Consider the following 19,586-nt stretch of genomic DNA (forward strand, 5'->3'; position numbering starts at 1 on the left):
CATAATTTTCTTACAGGAAACTAGAGTTTATGGTCAAAAATTCTTATTATCTCAGATTCTACAGAAATAGTATATTTCTCGATCCATACCTGGAGTTAAGTTTCACCTATGAACCAACGAATCGTATTTTCCATAAATGTACTACAAAAAAAAAGAGTTTACGGTTAAAAGCCCATATTAGCTCAGATTCTTCGCTAGCAAGTCACCCTCAACTTTAACATCGCTCATAGATCCTTCTGCCAATCAACACATCTCCCTTAAAACACTTTTCAGCCATTTCTTGTTAAAATTTTTTATTTCAACTCATCCACACGGGGTTTTCGCTAGCAACTAGCCCTCCACTATAACTACGCTAATACATCTTTCTGGCACTCAACCCATCCCCCCCCAAAACACTTTTCAGTCATTTCTTGTTAAAAAAAAATTATTTCAACTCATCCACACGGGTTTTTCGCTAGCAACTCGCCCTCCACTATAACTTCGCTAATACATCCTTCTGGCAATCAAATACTTTTCAGTGTAAAATTTGTTTTTAATGTGCAACAAGTTACAAAAAGCACATGGAATCATGCAACCGAGTCTCTCAAACCCCTTAAAGCTCTTTTGACAGATACAAGAACTACTTATTTAACACAAAAACTTCATTTTTAATGAGCACTAAGTAGAGAAAAACCACACGGAATCAAGCAACTGAGTCTCTCAAACCCCTTAAAGCTATTTTAAAAGATCCAAAAACTACTTATTTAACACGAAAACTTCGTTTTTAATTAGCACTAAGTAAAGAAAAACCACACGGAATCAGGCAACTGAGTCTGTCAAACACCTTAAAGCTCTTTTAAAAGATACAAAAACTGGTTATTTAACACAAAAATTTTGTTTTTAATGGGCACCAAGTAAAGAAAAATCACACGGAATCAGACAACCGAGTCTCTCAAACTCCGTAAAGCTCTTTTAAACGATACAAGAACTACTAATTTAACACAAAAATTTCTTTTTTAATGAGCCCTAAGTAAAGAAAAACCAAACGGAATCAGACAACCGAGTCTCTCAAACCCCTTAAAGCTCTTTTAAAATATAAAATAAATACTTATTTAACAAAAAATTTGTTTTTTTTTGTGCACCAAGTAAAGAAAAACCACACGGAATCAGGCAAACGAGTCTCTCAAACCCCGTAAAGCTCTTTTAAAAGATATAAGAACTACTTATTTAACACAAAAATTTTGTTCTTAATGGGTACCAAGTAAAGAAAAACCACACGGAAAAGCCCTTATAATAGCATAGGAAGGAACATAAGCTTCTGGAATAGCATAGGAAGGGGACACAAACTCTTAGAATAGCATGGGAGGGGGCATAAGCCATTAAAATAGCATGGGAATTCATATACACGCAAGCAACTAACATGTTAATTTCTATACATGCAAGAAAATAACATGGGAATTCTTATGCAATAAAGCAAATAACATGGGAATTCCTATACACGCAGGCAAAAAACATAGGGAATACAAATAAAGCAAAGCAAAAACCAGGGTAGTACAAAAACAACCACGAAAATACAAGGGTACTTCATATACACGCAAGCAAATAACATGGGAATTCCTATACACGAAAGCAAATGACAAGGGGATTCCTATACAATCAAGCAAATAACATGGGTATACCAATACAAGCAAGCAAAGAACATGGGAATTCCTATACAAGCAAGTAAATAACATAGGAATTCCTATACATGCAAGCAAATAACATGGGAATTCCTATACACGCAAGCAAATAACATGGGAATTCCTATACAATCACGCAAATCACAAGGTAATTCCTATCCATGAAATCACAGAACAAGGTAATTCCTATACACGCAAGCAAATAACATTTGAATTCCTATACATGCAAGCAAATAACATGGGAATTTCTATACAAGCAAGCAAATAACATGGGAATTCCTATACATGCAAGCAAATAACAAGGGAATTGCTATACATGCAAGCAAATATAATGGGAATTCCTATACACGCAAGCAAATAACATAACCATTTCTTTTATTCAAATCCCAACCACAAATCAAGTTATTGTATATTGAACAACCTCTGATTGGCTCAACACAATGCCCATGTCAGACTATACAGTCATTGTGAAATTCTTATCAAAAACAAACAGCTTTATGCCCCTTTTTTAAAATTAGAGTTAGCTTGAACAGCGACAAATTCCTAACAAACTGGTCTTGACTAAAGGCAATTGTCCAAAAAATCAGAAACCAGTCTGATAGCACTTTCTTCAAAGAAATGGAACAGTGGATGATGCATGGGTGATAGACAACTTTTCCTACAACATCATTCCTAAATACGCAATTTGACAATTTCTAGTTTTTGGTAAAAAAAACACAAAAAAATACACAACTTTATTTTTTAAAACAATAATTTACTAAAATAAATTATTACTTTACTAAAATAAATTATTACTTTACTAAGATAAATTATTACTTTACTAAAATAAATTATTACTTTACTAAAATAAATTATTACTTTACTAAAATAAATTATTACTTTACTAAAATAAATTATTACTTTACTAAAATAAATTATTACTATACTAAAATAAAATATTACTTTACTAAAATAAATTATTACTTTACTAAAATAAATTATTGCTTTACTAAAATAAATTATTACTTTACTAAAATAAATTATTACTATACTAAAATAAATTATTACTTTACTAAAATAAATTATTACTTTACTAAAATAAATTATTACTTTACTAAAATGAATAATTACTTTACTAAAATAAATTATTACTTTACTAAAATAAATAATTACTCTACTACCTACAAGCAGTTTCTCGACATATAAATTGACTTACTTCAATTTAACGGTTCTCTTTTGGAGAATTTAATTAAAAGTTTATTTAATATTGATTTTAGTTCCCCAAGAATAAAATTTTCCAAAGATATATGTGAAATTGTTTATTAATAAAAAAAAAATTAAAGACCTGATAAAACTACTTTTATACTCTTTAGATTTAATACACTACTACTAGTTATTTGTCGACAACAACTAGTGCAGGTAGATTATCTGAATTCACAGTGCACTGATCCTGATATAGTGCAATGTCAGGGTCACATTTTCTACAGTAGAGTGTGACTTCAATCTTGTCATATCTCTTTGTATAGTCAATGATTCTATTCTCATTCATTCTATAGAATTCACATTTTTCAATTTGCCTATTTGAAGCAATTTCACAAACAGTGTCCTCAAGTGTCGAATCACATTCCGTCACAGCCAAATAAAAATCAGTGGGTTTATAATCATAACACCCAGTGTCTTCACAACGATTACGTAGAAACGATATTCTTTTGTTGTTCCAACAGTTGAATCGTTGACCCGGTTCCTCCTCCCAGAACAATCTAAAACCACGACGATACCAATCTCGTACCAGTAAACTAAAATCACGGTTAGGATTCTTTCCAATCATACCGGGATATGTATTCTCCCACTGATTACATTTATCATAATGACAATTGGAGCATAGGTGGCCTCTAGGATGAAAGTCACACACCTCTTCAAGACAGGAATTACAACCTTTAATTTGTACAGCATATCCTCTATGCAATTTACACGGGTTGCACAATCTACACTTTTCATCATACTCCTCAATCATTGTGCAATTCTCACATGATGATCTGCTGCCCAGTGAGTACATACATAACGGACATGTATGGAACATTTTGTCATGTGTTGACACTCTCACTACCACAATGAAACTGAGCTAGTAACAAAAAAAAATTGTCTGAGAGAGAGAGAGAGAGGAGTAAATCATCCTTGAGCACCATATTTCTTATGAAAAAAGTCCTAAATTTCTAAACTAATGTTTAAAAGCATATCCACAATATCATTTTGCCGTGTCGTGATAAATATATCAATAAATTGTGTAAATACATTTTGGCCACGATGTAGAAGCTTCATACGATAGTCTAATGATGGAGAATCAGTTTTCATTATATCGACAAGCATTCCTCGAGAAAATATCTTCCTTTGAATAGACAACTCTAGAAAATCATCATCTAGAATTAAACGTTCTTCCATAAAAACTAGATTCCTCATGATTCGATCTTTCTCGAATCTATCCATTTTTTGAGTCCTAACTCTCTCACGATCAACTTCAGACTAAACAGAATTTCTTTTTTATACTCTAGAAAATATACGCTTGTCTACTAAAAGCATTTAGAAACAGTTTTATTGATCATAATTACAATAATAATATTCACTGATACATTTTGTTCTCATCAATATATTTCGATAGAACATCTAATTCTGATCGAAGTTTATTTATATTGATAATATTTACTTTTCCAGCAAAACATTGCTGTTCCTCCTGCTTAAATTTGCTTAATGATATCACGTATCTCGCATACATAGTGTCCCATCAAGACATAGTCTACAGCCAGCAGTTATTTCCACATCTACATTAGGTATTCGTATATCGTTGCTGCTGCTGCTGTCGGTTCCATCATTAATCACCAATAGTGTAAATGCACCACTCATTTTTTTTTTCTCCACTAATATCCTTGCAAATAAAAACTATTCTCTTTAAATTAAACTCTCTTACTAATATGAATTGTAAAGAAAATTATTCATTTTATTCAAATCCTAATCACCAATCAAGTTATACTCGTTCCTCTTGGTAAAGGTGTAATGACCTGTAGAAATGTTTTAGAAAAAAAAATACCATTGATTTAGAAACAGTTTTATTGATCATAATTACAATAATAATATTCACTGATGCATTTTGTTCTCATCAATATATTTCGATAGGACATCTAATGCTGACCGAAGTTTATTTATATGGAGAATATTTACTTTTCCAGAAAAACACTGCTGTTCCTCCTGCTTAAATTTGCTTAATGATATCACGTATCTCGCATACATAATGTCCCATTCAAGACATAGTCTACAACCAGCAGTTATTTCCACAGCTACATTAGGTACTCGTATATCGTTGCTGCTGCTGCTGTCAGTTCCATCATTAATCACCAATAATGTAAATGCACCACTCATTTTTTTTTCTCCACTAATATCCTTGCAAATAAAAACTATTCTCTTTAAATTCAAGTCTCTTACTAATATGAATTGTAAAGAAAACTATTCCTTTTATTCAAATCCTAATCACCAATCAAGTTATACTCGTTCCTCTTGGCAAAGGTGTAATGACCTGTAGAAATGTTTACCTAAAGGACCGGTAGCATACTATACCTACCAGAAAAACCTGTTTGGTACGGGGGCGTCGTAGAATTCAAAAGATGGTAAAAAAAAAACATGTATATACCTTGAACTAGAAATTGCGTAAATCTCTTTGAAAGGTGTAATGCCCCTGTAGAATAGGACTACCAGAAAAACCTGTTTGGTACGGGGGCATAAGCAAAGTGTATAGCTTCGCCCAAATTCCTTATGATAAGGGAGTACTGACTCTCTTTGAAAAGGTGTAGAGCTTCCATAGAATTCCATATGATATTTCAAATTGCTATAGCTTCCATAGAATTCAAAAGATGGATACTACTGATGTTGGTCCCTGCTTTCAGTTTAAAAAATTGTTTTTTTTAATTTAATTCCTGATCTTTTTCTTTAATTAAATAAAAAAAAAAGTTTATTTAACTAAGTAAAGTAAGGTAAAGTAAAGTAAAGTAAAGTAAGGAACGACGTTAAAACTTAAAACGAAAAGAAATTATTCCGTATATGAAGGGGGCTGTCCCCTCCTCAACGCCTCGCTCTTTATGGTAAGGTTTTTTTATTGTTTAAAAAAATAGATTTTTTAGAAAGTCAAACTTTAGGGTAAAGAGCGAGGCGTTGAGGAGGATACAGTCCCCTTCATATACGGAATAACTTCTGTTCGTTTTAAGTTTTAACGTCGTTCCTGACTTTCAGTAAAAAAAAAAAAAAAATAAGCGTTAGTTGGTCCCTTAATACTTTAATTGACAAAGCCAACCAAAGGTTGCTGCCACATTCAGCGCTGCCCAGGAATGTAAATATTGTTACGATTAATATCAAACAGGAAATTTTTTAAACAATTTATGTTCGTTTTTAATTCTCAAAGTTTTTGGTTAACATAATGAATATTTCTCCAGTTTGTCATGTCTCTGGTATAATAACTAAAATATCCGATTCCAATTTAACTGTTATAATTAGTGGCTTTTGATTAAAATAGTGACGAAGACCGCACTGCCTTTCCATAACAAACAACAAAGGCACGAAGAACAATAGGGAAATATTTTTGCAAGACAGTGAAGATAATTTGAATGAATTTTTTGGCCCTACATCAAATATTGATGTAGCAGTATTCGAACAACTATCAGAAAATGAAATAAAAGAAAATTATAATTTAATAGAAGCATCCGCAGCAGGAATAGATGGTGAAGTCTTAATGACCTTATTTAAACTCTGTAACTAGTACTCAATGTATTTCCAATTCTGTAATTCTTTTTACCAACAAATTAATGGTTTAGCAATGGGCGCGCCCCTCTCCGGGTTACTGGCGAATGTTTATGTGGAACATACTGAAAATTGGGCATTAGATTTGTATTTCTTGAAACATATCTCTTGGAGACGTTACATGGATGACGTAATTTCACTCAGGAACTATGGGGAAAATGAACTTAAGGGTTTTTTAGATCACCTTAATACATGCGATAGAAATTTAAAATTTACTTTAGAAATTGAAATTGCAAATAAAATTCCATTCCTAGATGTCTTAATTATTCATAGCTTCGATAAACTCAATTTTACTATTTATAGAAGACCAACACAAAATAATAGATATTTGCATTTTAAATCAAACCACACACCGCAAGTTAAAAGAGATGTCGTAATATCCCTCGTCGATCGTGCCTGAACATTTGTTCTGATTCCCACATCACAGCAGAACTAAACTTTATCAGGTTCATACTTTTTGGAAATGAGTATCCTATTTTATTTATTAATAGTGTAATTAATTGTAGACTGAAAAAACACTCCCGTAAAATTAATGATAGTTTACCATTTGAGATTTCTGACAAGCCCTCAAACATAATTTACCTCCCCTACATCCCAAAAATCACTACAAATCTTAAAAAAGTGTGCACACAAAATAATCTGTATATATTATTCACAAATAATTTCAAAATCATAAATTTTCTAAATTCTGATAAAGATAAAACCCCAGTTACGAAGTTTAGAAATACCGCTTTTTATTAAGATAAGGAATATATCCTGCCAAGTTCTTTGCTTAACAGGAAATTCAGAAATCACCACTTCCTAGCTATTGGGTCGGTTGGTTAAAGAAGGGTTTGGTTGATAAAGATGTCTAAGAGATACATTTTATGGGAAGGGGCAGATTTAGACTGATACTAACTTTATGCCGGACTGACCTCTGGTCCGTTGTTTTTAGAAATACCTTGGAATCTTGTCGGATCATTGTAAGTTTTAAAGTATCCTATTATATATTATTGTAGTTTTCTGAGACTTGTGGTCTACTTAGGACAGCCAGTCCCAGTAGAAAATATATATCTGTTATTATTATATGTTAACTGAATAAAAGTATTGTGTTATAGACAACCTCGATACAATCTACCTTTAGCCCCTCGAACATACCCAGCTGGTACGCCTCATTAGTTCGGTCATAGCCTAAGGCACACTGCCAAAGTTTAAATATCTTAGGGACAGAGAGAACCTCTCCGATAAAGGGAGAAATAAAGGCATCTACGACTACATCACCCGAATACCATAAATACACTTCACATCACTTTCAAAATTTACGACTGGGTTACGCAAAACAAAGTTACTTTCAAATTCAAGCTAATTTGAAATTGTCACTTTATACCTGATCTATTAGAGCAAAGCGGATTCCAAGTTTTACTGAAATGAGTTACCAAATTGACACAAAAATAAGGCCTCCAAACAATCTCCCCACTTAAAATCTTAGAATAATTTTTGTTTTAAAAGGAATAAACGAAAAGAAACACAAATTTACTAAGATCCATTGTAACTCAATTTCTCCTTATACTACTTCTAATTGGAACCCCTGAGACTTTTGTTCTCGATAACCTGTATATAAATATCTTAATTTTTCTTAATATTAGTACTATTGAAAGAAATCCTATTATATTTATAAAGAGTGTAAAAACATTATAAGTCAATGTCCAATATATTGTTACATTTTTCCCTTTTCCTTCTTGTAAGGAAACTCGTATTTGCCTCAGTTCATCGAGGCGAATTGTTGAACTGAACTTTTCAGCGCATTGATATTGTATTAAGAAATTCATTCTTCAAGAATTGAGAAACAACAACCAAACTTTATCGTGAAGAATGAGAGGCTGAGGAAGCAACAGCCTCAAATGAGCTTAATGCTATCTGCCTCAATGTGTTCAAGGCACTCAACGAATATAAATCGCTTAAATTCCCACTAAAAACTGTCCTTAGGCAATTTCTCTAGAGAACATAGATTATATCTTTCGCTGAATTTCGAAGTGTCCGCGTCTCAGAGCCATACTTGCCTGTTGTCATTACCCTGACTACTACTATCTCAATCATAGTTCAAAGACTTATCATTCTGTTCCCGTACTTTATTTTCTTCTTTTACCATATAGGCTTAATATACCCTTGTTGTTTTAGTACCGCTATTGTATAGTCCCGTATGAACACTTCTAAAGTTCATCTTAGATTTCAACTTGGTTGAGAGTAAACAGAAAAATAGGAAAAGAAACAAGACACATAGGCAGTAGCGGATCCAGGATTTTAGGAAGGGGGGGGGGGACTCGGGGCGAAAAATTCCCATTCGAAATTAAGCCTAATGTACTTTAGTGATATTGAAAGCTGCATGCCTCTGCTTCTATCCGTCATTTAGCTATCGGTTCTGTAAAGCTATCCACAAAAATACATTTATAGAAACAGTTAAAAAACTTTTTTTTATTTAAAGGCTGCGAAAGCGGGGAGTTTGGGGGTGGCAGCCCCCCAACTGTGCCTCCTAATCCCTGTACGTTTTAAGGTTCGACCTTGTAACTCAGCCTCTTTAACTCTTTAGAAAAAGTAGTTTTTTTCAAATTCAAAGAAGAGAACAGAGATACATTAAGGCAAAAATGAGTAGAAATAAATTAAAATAATTTTTAAAGGTAAAACTACCACAAATCACCATCAATGAATAAGTTAAACTAAAAACAAACAGAAATCATAGGCAGCGCAATAGCGCTGCCTAAGTAAAAAACGATGTTGGCACAATGTATTATTGTTATTAATTAAAAAAAAAATTTCACAAAATAAGTTTTTCAAAGAAAAGTAAAGAACTTCATTAAACAAAAAAATTAGCAAAAATAAAATAAAATAATCTACCTAGCGTGGAACTTTACTCAATTTGCACTTAACTGAAAAAATATAAATGTTTTTAATTTTATAACTTTAATAAATCAAATAATATTAACGTTTTGATTGCTAAATATCAGTATATGTATATTAAACTGACAATGCATATTCATTTGTATTTTTTTTTTCAGTAAAGTGCAAATTATATTCTCAAAAAATCTTAATGAAAATCACACCATCATTTTCAGCGTATCAAAAAACTTTACTGTTTCTACCTTATTTCAAGTTCCTATCTGCAAAAATGTGGAATTTTGCATTTTTTGCCAGAAGAAAGATCCCGGATGCGTGTTTATTTGTTTTTTTTCCCAGGGGTGATCGTATCGACCCAGTGGTTCTAGAATATCCTGGGAGGGCTCATTGGAACGGAAATTAAAAGTTCTAGTGTCCTTTTTAAGTGACAAAAAAAAATTGAGGGCAAATTGGCCCCCTCCCACGCTCAATTTTTCCCAAAGTCACCCAATCAAAATTTGGAGATAGCCATTTTGTTCAACATGATCGAAAATATGATAACTATGTCTTTTAGTATGACTTAGACGCCTCGCTCTTTACTCTAAAGTTTGATTTTCTCACAACTCTATTTTTTTTAAACAGTAAAAAACTTTAGCGTAAAGAGCGAGGAGTTGAGGAGGGGACAGCCCCTTTCATATACGGGATAATTTCTGTTCGTTTTAAGTTTTAACGTCGTTCCTTACTTTCAGTTAAAAAAAAAAAATTATTTAATCAAACAGTTCGTGGTAACGAACTGTAAGTAAGGAGCGACCCGGCTCAATGGTAACCGAAACTCTAAAAAACGGGATTTTGATACCAATAGATACATCAAAAGAATCAGATTTTAATTCTGATTTCAAATATATAAGTTTCATTAAGTTTAATCTTACCCATCAAAAGTTTGACTTTCTCACAACTCTATTTTTTTAAACAATAAAAAAACTTTAGCGTAAAGAGCGAGGCGTTGAGGAGGGGACAGCCCCCTTCATATACGGAATAATTTCTGTTCGTTTTAAGTTTTAACGTCGTTCCTTACTTTCAGTTAAAAAAACTTGTTTTTTTTATTTAATTCAAAGTAAAGATGAGGGAGACAGCAGAACTGATTTTCACATGTGGTTGAGCTAGTGTTCGCAAAGGGGAGTAAGTTTGAAGCTGATGCCAAAATTAAAGGAATAAAATTTGAAATTTATGTAGAAAACAAAATTAGTCCTTTTGGGCTTGCGTAACTTAAAATACTCCAATATTTAGTCGTGATTTTCAATCGCGTTCTCGTTCACGTTCCCGTTTTCAATCGTGTTCAAGTTTTGTTCCTGTTTTTTGGGAACGAAAGCTGCAAAAAAAATAAAAAAAAAAGATATTTGGGTGCGTGAGAGAAGCTAAAAAGACATTGGAGAGGACATTTTTTTAGATCAGGCCTTGATTTTAGGAGAAGGAGTTCTGGTCCTTCCCTTCTTGTGGGAGACAATTTTGGAGTGTAAGTATGACGGTAAAATCTAGATGCCTACACTGGAGAGGGGATATAGGTAAATATTGATTTTGAAAGATTCTCGTTCTGAGAGTACTTTTGAACATTACGACTAAAACGTAAACCTGTGGCTGTTCAAACCTCCTGGAAAGGATCTTTCGGTACGACGTCGCTTTAAAATTTGATAGCAAAAAATGTTCTTGTGTTAGGTAGAATCTATTCAATTTTTAACTTCGGCTTTTTTTTACCAGAATATGCGTTTTTTATGTTTTAAATAAGTTTATTAACAAAATAATAAATATTGCATCGTTAAAAACATTTCATTAATAATAATTGCATTGCAAAATCTTTGTAAAAAAAACTTGTGTTGCAAAATAAATTTTAAAAATATGATGCTAAGTTCGTAGCAATTCTATTTGTGAGTCATTCTAAAAATACCTTTCAATTTATGAACCATAATTACTAAAAACATTAAAATGCCGATTGTTTTTGAAAAGCTAAGAGGTCCTTAAATAAGGTATCTCTGATTTCAGGTATCAGCTTATAACTCTTCTGAATCGATATACATTGTTTTCTAATTAGCAAACTAGAATTGACTAACTGTTCTGGAAGCAGTGGAGAATTCACTACACATTAAAAATCTCATTTTTAATAAAAAGAAATTCCTTTTTTCTCAGTGCTTACCTCTACATCCCCCCAAAATCCTACAAATTGTTCCTAAATTATTAAAACTGGTAGAAAAAGAGGAGATTCTCGTCATTTTTGGGTCAAAATTGTCATCTTGCTTAACAGAAAACGCGATTTCGTTGTTTCGTAATTTCTTTTGCTTCTTAAAAAGGGTTATTAAAAATGACATTTCTTACATAAAGAAAGAAAAACGAGCAAAAATGGGGTTTTTAAAGGCCAAATGAAAATACTGAAAGAGCCTGCAGCAGAAATCCCAAGACTGAAAGTTGTAACTGCGGGTTGCAATTTAGAATCGGATATTTTAAAAAATTCTCGCTGGATGGTTAATGTGCCATAATTTCTAAAGAGCTACGAAGAATTGGTAATCAAACATGTGTAAGTACCACTTGATTAATTTTGTAGTATGAACCTTTCAAAGATCTTAGACTTATTATAGGTTTGTGTGCTTTTAGGGGCTTAGATCCGAATTCTCATACTTCTCTTAGGAAGTTGTTCGGATGAATTAATAGATTCAGAATGATAAACAAACCAACACGGGCAACGGCGGAGAAGGCAAATACACATTATGTGTTTATTTTTATTTATTGGTTTTCTTTCTTTTTCAATTCTATTCACTTAGAGACTTTCAAATCAAAACACACTGAATGTGCCTTATGAAAAAGCATGTGACTTATGACCCTTCAATTTTTATCGCACTTTGTTCCTAGTAGAAAAAATGTTTAGAAATGTAGGATAAATCAAGGAAAATACAAATTTTTTGTCGCAAGGAGAAAGGCAGGGGATTGTTGCCCCCTAACAAATAGCGAATTTCTAGGCATACAACTATAATTCATTCTATTCTGTAGCGTAGGCCTAAATCTTAAAAAATAGACTTGGATCTATGACCTTCTACTGGCAGATCCAGGGATGGGCCCACTATCGTACGGGCAAATGAAGTACCTAATAACGATTTATGGAATGTAGTTTTTTTTTTACTTTTGCTTTATATGTTTTAGTGCATAATTTTACATAATATTTTACCTGGACAGGCATAAGTCTCTATAATATTTTAAAAAGAAATTTTATAAAAATGAGGGGGGAGGGGAGGCTATTGAAGCTTCAAAACTTAAAACTCTTTTATATCTCTCCCACGTAGTCTAGTCGAAATTTCTTTTGATAATACGGGATAAAGATAGGAAGTAAAATATTATTTTGTCGCAAGAAGAGGGGTAGGGGATTGCAGTCTCCTAGCGAATACCGCGTTTTCTATTCATACAACTATCATTAATTTTATTTTGTTGCTTAAATTAAAAACAAAACAAGACCTTAATTTAGGACCTTCTGCTTAGTGATATTAACGATTTATGCCACGTAGGTTTTTTTTCTTTTGCCTTATATATTTTAATGTATTGTTTTATATAATATTTTGCCGGAATATGCATAGCTTCACATAATATTTTGACGGGGAAGTAAAATTAATGCGTGTCTGTGGGGGGAAAGGGGGTTTTGAAGCTACAAAAACTAGGTTTCTAGGCAATAATTTTCATTCTTATTATGAGAAGCATTTCAGGTCGTCGAATTTTTGTCGTAAAGTTCAGCAGATAGTTCTAAATAAGAGCAGCGAATTTAGTTTCTTCAATTCATATCCCTTAAAAAATTATACATAATAATTTAATTAAATTTAAAATCGAATAATTCTTATATTAATTTTCAAATTTTTTTTTAATTATTCATGTACGGTGAGCCAAAATCAAAACCTGCATTAATTCAAAAACGTTCAAAAATTAAATAAAAAAAACAAGTTTTTTTTTTAACTGAAAGTAAGGAACGACGTTAAAACTTAAAACGCACGGAAATTATTCCGTATATGAAAGGGGCTGTCCCCTTCTCTACGCCTCTATCTTTACGCTAAAGTTTGACTTTCTCACAACTTTTTTTACAAAACAATAAAAAACTTTAGCTTAAAGAGCCAGGCGTAGAGGAGGGGACCGCCCCTTTCTTTCAATATGAAGTGCCCCTGGAAAAAAATAAATAAAAATTTTTTATATCTTTCTAGTTTTCTTCTATAAGAATCCATAGTGTGGGTTGCTATTTTTATGGTGGAGAAACTTTTTCAATAATTTTTAATCCTGACACAAACAGTATTTTTTAATTTAACCTTATAGCTTCTGAAGTTAACCTGAAAAATAAAAGTTAATGTCATTCCCAAAAGTTTCTATCTATGCTCTTTGACAACCTTTATATACTTACACTCTTTTCATTTATTTCAATTGTAAAAACAGAAGTAGTAATAGTAGTATCCCCAAAAGTTTCAACTTAATACCCCCAGTTGTTCTCGATATATTGCTGAAGTGTCTTATTGGCAACCATGCAACACAATGCATTTGATATATTTAAAGCCAACATTTAGTTTTAAAGTATAATGGGCCAATTGCAACATTTAAATTTAAAGTATAAAGGGCCAATTGCATAATTATGGGGGATTGAGATACCTAATATCTCTAAAGACATAATTACTGGACTGTTCTACTATGCTGAACAAAATGGCAGTTTCAAAATTTTGAGTGGATGCGTTTGGAAAATGAATGGGCTTGAGAGAAGGGCTGCTTACGCTCCAATCTCTTGTTACTCTTAAAAAGGGCACCAGACACTCGCGCTGTGTTCGGAGTGCAAGGGGGAGGACTTCCCCCTTCATATATCTAGTAAAAACATTTTAAACAAGTAAAAACAAAGTGAAAACATTTTAAATGTATTTTGTTTTCAGTAAAGTGCAAATTATGTTCTGGTCATGAGAAGGTATGGGGCTTGTCAAAGACATAATTTCCAGACCATCCAACAACACTGAACAAAATGGATATCTCAAAATTTTGATTAGATGTTTTGGGAATTGATGGCGTGGGGGGGGGGGGGGGGCTTTGTGCCCACCAATCACTTATGACTAATAAAAAGGGAACTCCCCCTTTCGAATTTCCAATCAAATAAGACTTTTTCGCAGTTTCTTTGACAATAAATGGCCGTCTCACATTTCCTATCAGATACATCGCGGGAAAATACGAGGTTTGGGGGGTGGCGGTTATCCACCCGCTATCACTCTGAATCTTAAAATGGGCACTAGAACTTCAGATTACCAATCCAACGAGCCTCCTCCGAAGTTTATCCGATCACCCTTTCTTTTCAATTTCCAATCAAATGAGCTGTTTTCTAAGTTTCTATGACAACAAATGGCCATCAAAGAAGTTCTATCAGATACATTTTGGGAAAATACAAGGCGTGGGAGGGGGGTATCCACCCTTCGATCACTCTGAGCCTTAAAAAGGGCACTATAACTTATGATTGCGAAGCCAATGATCCCCTCCGAAGTTTATACGATCACCCTTTCTATATAAGCTTTATATGCCCTCAGGGCATAAATTACAACCCTTGCGCTGAGGGCTGTGGGTGATTGCCATCCTCATAGACATAATTTCCGGACCTTTCAATAACGTTGAACAAAATGGCTATCTCATTTTTTTACGGGATGTGTTTGGAAAAATTGTTGGCGTAGGGGGAGGGGGAGGGGTAGTCACCCTCTAATCATTCCGATTATTAAAAAGGGCACTGGCTCTTTCAATTTCCAATCGAATGGGCTGTTTTCGAAGTTTCTATGGCACATCAAAAGGTTTTACAGCGTTCGGTTTGCTTTATCCACTAGTTCTTCCAGTGACCGTGCAAAAATCGTCAAAGCAGTATCATCTGCAAATGCTGTAACAGTTGCTTCAGGCATGAAGAACCTCAGAGTATGACGTATACGAGAAAAAGTAACGGACCCAGGACTGAGCCCTGTGGAACTCCACATTTTACAGGATAGACTTCACTGACGATTTCACCTAACATTACCTAAGTTGACCTTCCACACGAATATGATTTAAACCAATCCAAGCAAACATCTTTTATCCCCAGACTAGACAGGCGACACAGCAACAACTCGAAATCCACAGTGTCGAAGGCTTTTTTGAAGTCTACAAAGATCGTTAAAGGAATGAGACCTTTTTCTACAGCTCCATTGACTACATCCAGAAAATGGTGGACAGTATGGCTAGTAGAATGTTTACTGCGGAATCCGAATTGGCTGTCACACAATATTCCTAGTTTATCCAAATATTCATAAAGTTTCCTGTGAATTATATTTTCATAGATTTTTGAAAAAATTGGCAATAACGAAATGGGTCGCCAATTCGATAGTTCTTGTTTGTTGCCCTCAATATACAAACCAATTTAGGATTACTGTAAATTTTATGTTTTGTGTCCATAGACATCTAGTCAGAAAAAAAAACTCATTAACCTTCCAATTTTACCTTTGCTAGTTACTCTATTCATTAATTTTTACGTTTTTCTCCAACGACGGGGTGTATGACAATAGAAACAAAGAATGTTCATGAGACAAAAAATCGAATGTTTGGCGTAAGCTTGAAGTGCTCTCACGAGAGTCATAACAGTTCTCTTGTAAACTTTTGCATAATAAGATGTTAGATAGCTTTAAAGAACAAAGAATTAATTGAAATAAAAAAAGCTAAAACGGAACGATCGCACTTTTATTGATAGCCTACTAGTTATATATATATATATATATATATATATATATATATATATATATATATATATATATATATATATATATATATATATATATATATATATATATATATATATATATATATATATATATATATATATATATATATATATATATATATATATATATATATATCTAGGTATAGCCTACTAGTTGTCTTAAAAGCTCAATTTGAAGTTGTGAGTTAGCAATCATGTAATATTATGGACCGCAGTTTGTACACAATGAAAATTGGATCTGACACCTTCAAATCTTCGAAAGGTATCGCCATTGTTTTGGTTTTTAGATTTAATATATTTTTTTTCGTTCTTGAATGACACAACAGAAAAGGGAAAAAGATTACTCATATTTTTGCTCGTGGTTTCCTTCGTTTTCTGTTTTCAAGAACATAACAGTGAAGAGGAAATATTTCCTGTTTTAATTCAAGCTGTTTTTTGCTGTTTGGGTATTGTTTCAAAAATTAGAAATTTGTTTTAAATTAAAAAGGGTGTTTTTTTTTATTGAAAAGAGACGCTATTAGCTTGTGTCCTGAAAAGAGTAGAAGCCAGCCATCTGTACTTTCGCACACCCTTCCTGTTTACCTTCCCCAAAACTTCTCCAGGTGCCGTGTTAGAGCTGGATTGACTCTAGCTGAGCCTACGGAGTCACACCGGAGACCCCGTTCCAAATCAGATAACAGGTGGCACCAGGACTCGTACCTCTGTTTTCGTGGACAAAGGTTTTCAAGTCAAGCATGCCGACAAATCGGCTAAGCCACTTTTATCTAGGGAAGGGCGTCATCCTATTGAGAATTGAGAGTTCTTGTGAACTTTTCACAGTAGACAGAATATACAGTATCGACAAAGGCTATACTCTCCGTTAAAAAAATGTGAACAGATTTAAAACCACACAACATTCATACCCTGCCTTGACGCATGCGCGATTCTGATGTACAAATCATGGTATGCCTATGGAAAAACCAGCCTGTTTTGAAGTTTCTACGACAACACCTTCTATAAAAACCTTATATGTCTCCAGGGCATAGCTTAAAACCCTTGCCCTGAGGGTTGTGGGGGAGTAGCCTCCTCAAAAATATATTTTCTATCTGGAAATCAACTACTCTGAACAAAATGGCTATCTAAAAATTTTGATTGGCTGTGTTTGGGGGGAATGATGGGCGTGGGGGGGGGCTAGTTGCCCTCCAATCATTTTCGACTATTTAAAAGGGCACTAGAACTCTCGATTTCCAATCGAATGAGCCCCCTTTGAAGCTTCTACGACGACCCCTTCCATAGCCTCTGGGAAAAAAATAAATAATAAATAATAAAACATTGGAGCCGTATAACTACGCTGAATAAAATAGCTATCTCAAAATTTTGATTGGATGTGTTTGGGGGAATGATGGGCGTAGGGGGGGGGGCTAGTTGCCCTCCAATCACTTGCAACTGTTTAACCCGGTACTAGCTCATTGAATTTCAAATAAAATGATCCTTTTTTGAAGTTTTTATGACAACACATTCAATAAAAGCCTTATATGCCCCCAGGGCATAACTTAAAACCCCTGCCCTGAGGGTTGTGGGGGTTTTCCTCCTCAAAAACATGTTTTCTCTCTGAAAATCAACTACGCTGAACAAAATTGCTATCTCAAAATTTTGATTGGATGTGATTGTGGGAATGATGGGCGTGAGGGGCCTAGTCGCCCTCAAATCACTTTCGACAATTAAAAAGGGCACTAGAACACTCAATTTCCAATCGAATGAGCCCGCTTTGAAGCTTCTACGATGACCCCTTCCATATGAAGTGCCTTTGGGGAAAAAAATAAATAAATAATATAACCTTGGAGCCGTATGGCCTTTACTATAGGCAACGCTACAGCGTTGCCTCTGATTGATGCGGTTTCCAAAAACATTGGCAGTGAAATGTCTCTGGTGCTTTCTCCCTTCGCCATGTTCTGGCTTCTTTGTTTCGTATCTATTCTATTTTACTTATTTTTTTCTTTTTGGTTTTATGTACACAGTTATCTATGTACATTTTTTCTACGAAATAGTGAACTTGGGTAGAGATTGCAATAATTATTTACACTAGTCTGTTTTTCTAGGATGTTTTTTGACAATAGCTCTAGAGTTCCAAAGGGAAAAAGAGAAACTATGTACCTATGCTTTCGTTTTAAAAAGTATATTTTAATTAATTAGGTTAATTTTATGACACATTTTGCAAGCAAATTACATTCTTAAATAACTTACTTACTTGACTTATTGCTCCTGCTGGTGGTCCAGCGTAGACAGACACGTGACCCTTCGCCTCCATTCGGAACAGTCTTGTGCAAGCGTGACTGCTTCTTGTATATCAGTGCCGATCATTGAGAGGTACTGGGTGAGGCTGTCCCTCCATTTGAACCGGGGCCTTCCGCGGGGGCGCTTCCAGCCATGCGCAGGGGGATCAAAATTGAAGAGAGTGCTGACGGGTGTTTCTGCTGGCATGCGGACCAACTGGCCGAACCACCGTAGGGTTCGTGCAATGACCTGACGAGAGTTGGGGGTCTGATCTGTTAGTGCCAGCAATCGGGTGTTCGAGACGAAGTCGTCCCATCTGATCCCTTCAATACGTCTCAAGAACTTTGTTTGGGCCACGTCTATGGCATCACGAGCAGAAACAGCAGCCGGCCAGGTCTCAGCACCGTAGAGAAGGACATGGGTTACGGTGGTGTTGTAGATCTGCATTTTTGTTTTTCGGCTGATGTTGGGCTTTGACCACACTGAACGGCATAGTCGTGCCATAATTGATGCGGCTTTTCCGATGCGCGACTGAACTTCAGTTTCGACTGAGCCGTTTTTCGTGATGACAGATCGAAGCTAGGTGAAAAACTTGACAACCTCGACGGTGTGCCCTGATACGTTGAATGCTGGTGACTTGGCGGTGTTACCTGCGGAGTCAAGGATCATTATTTTTATTTTCTGCCAGCTAATGTGTAGTCCCACTTTCAGGGCTTCCTCCGACAGTGTGTTGAGGGCTTCTTCGAGTTCAGCTGCAGAAGTGCATATCGGAGCAATATCATCAGCGAAGTCGCAATCGGCTAAAACTCTGTCGCCATACCTTAGTCCGAAGGGGAGCCAGTTCTTGGTTCGATCCATGACAATCAATCACCGCGTTGAACAGTTCAGGAGCAGCAGCACAACCTTGCCGTACACCGGTATCTATTTCGAACAGTGAGCTTCGACGACCATTAACCTGGACGGAGCTTTTTGTACCAGTGTAGAGTCATGGTTGATTGATTTGACACGAAAGGGGAATTAATTTGTTGTTTCTATGGGGAATTATTGATTCACGAAAGGGGAATTAATTTATTGTTTCCAAGGAGAATCGTCTCCGGGACGAAGTTTATTAATATCTTTGGAGTTCGACCAGGAGAATTGTTTCCGGAATTATTGATTCACGAAAGGGGACTTAATTTATTGTTTCCAAGGAGAATTGTATCCGGGACGAAGTTTATTATTATCTT

General features: G+C 34.5%; 1 protein-coding gene across 1 annotated transcript; it reads right to left on the reverse strand.

Moving 5' to 3' along the window:
- Window positions 1–18,339: 18,339 nt before the first annotated feature.
- Window positions 18,340–18,864, reverse strand: LOC148939062 (uncharacterized). Its single transcript, XM_089107357.1, has one exon. It carries the CDS (start codon window positions 18,862–18,864, stop codon window positions 18,340–18,342), a length of 525 nt encoding a protein of 174 aa, XP_088963483.1.
- Window positions 18,865–19,586: the final 722 nt, after the last annotated feature.

Source organism: Artemia sp. Qi Xiang Cuo, unplaced genomic scaffold (genome assembly GCF_049724085.1).
Source record: "Artemia sp. Qi Xiang Cuo unplaced genomic scaffold, ASM4972408v1 HiC_scaffold_22, whole genome shotgun sequence".
NCBI classification, from domain to species: Eukaryota; Metazoa; Arthropoda; class Branchiopoda; order Anostraca; family Artemiidae; genus Artemia; species Artemia sp. Qi Xiang Cuo.

Bases quoted from the DNA above. Each gene is read 5' to 3' on its own strand.
- LOC148939062 (XM_089107357.1), bottom strand. From the start codon at position 18,864: ATGGCACGACTATGCCGTTCAGTGTGGTCAAAGCCCAACATCAGCCGA.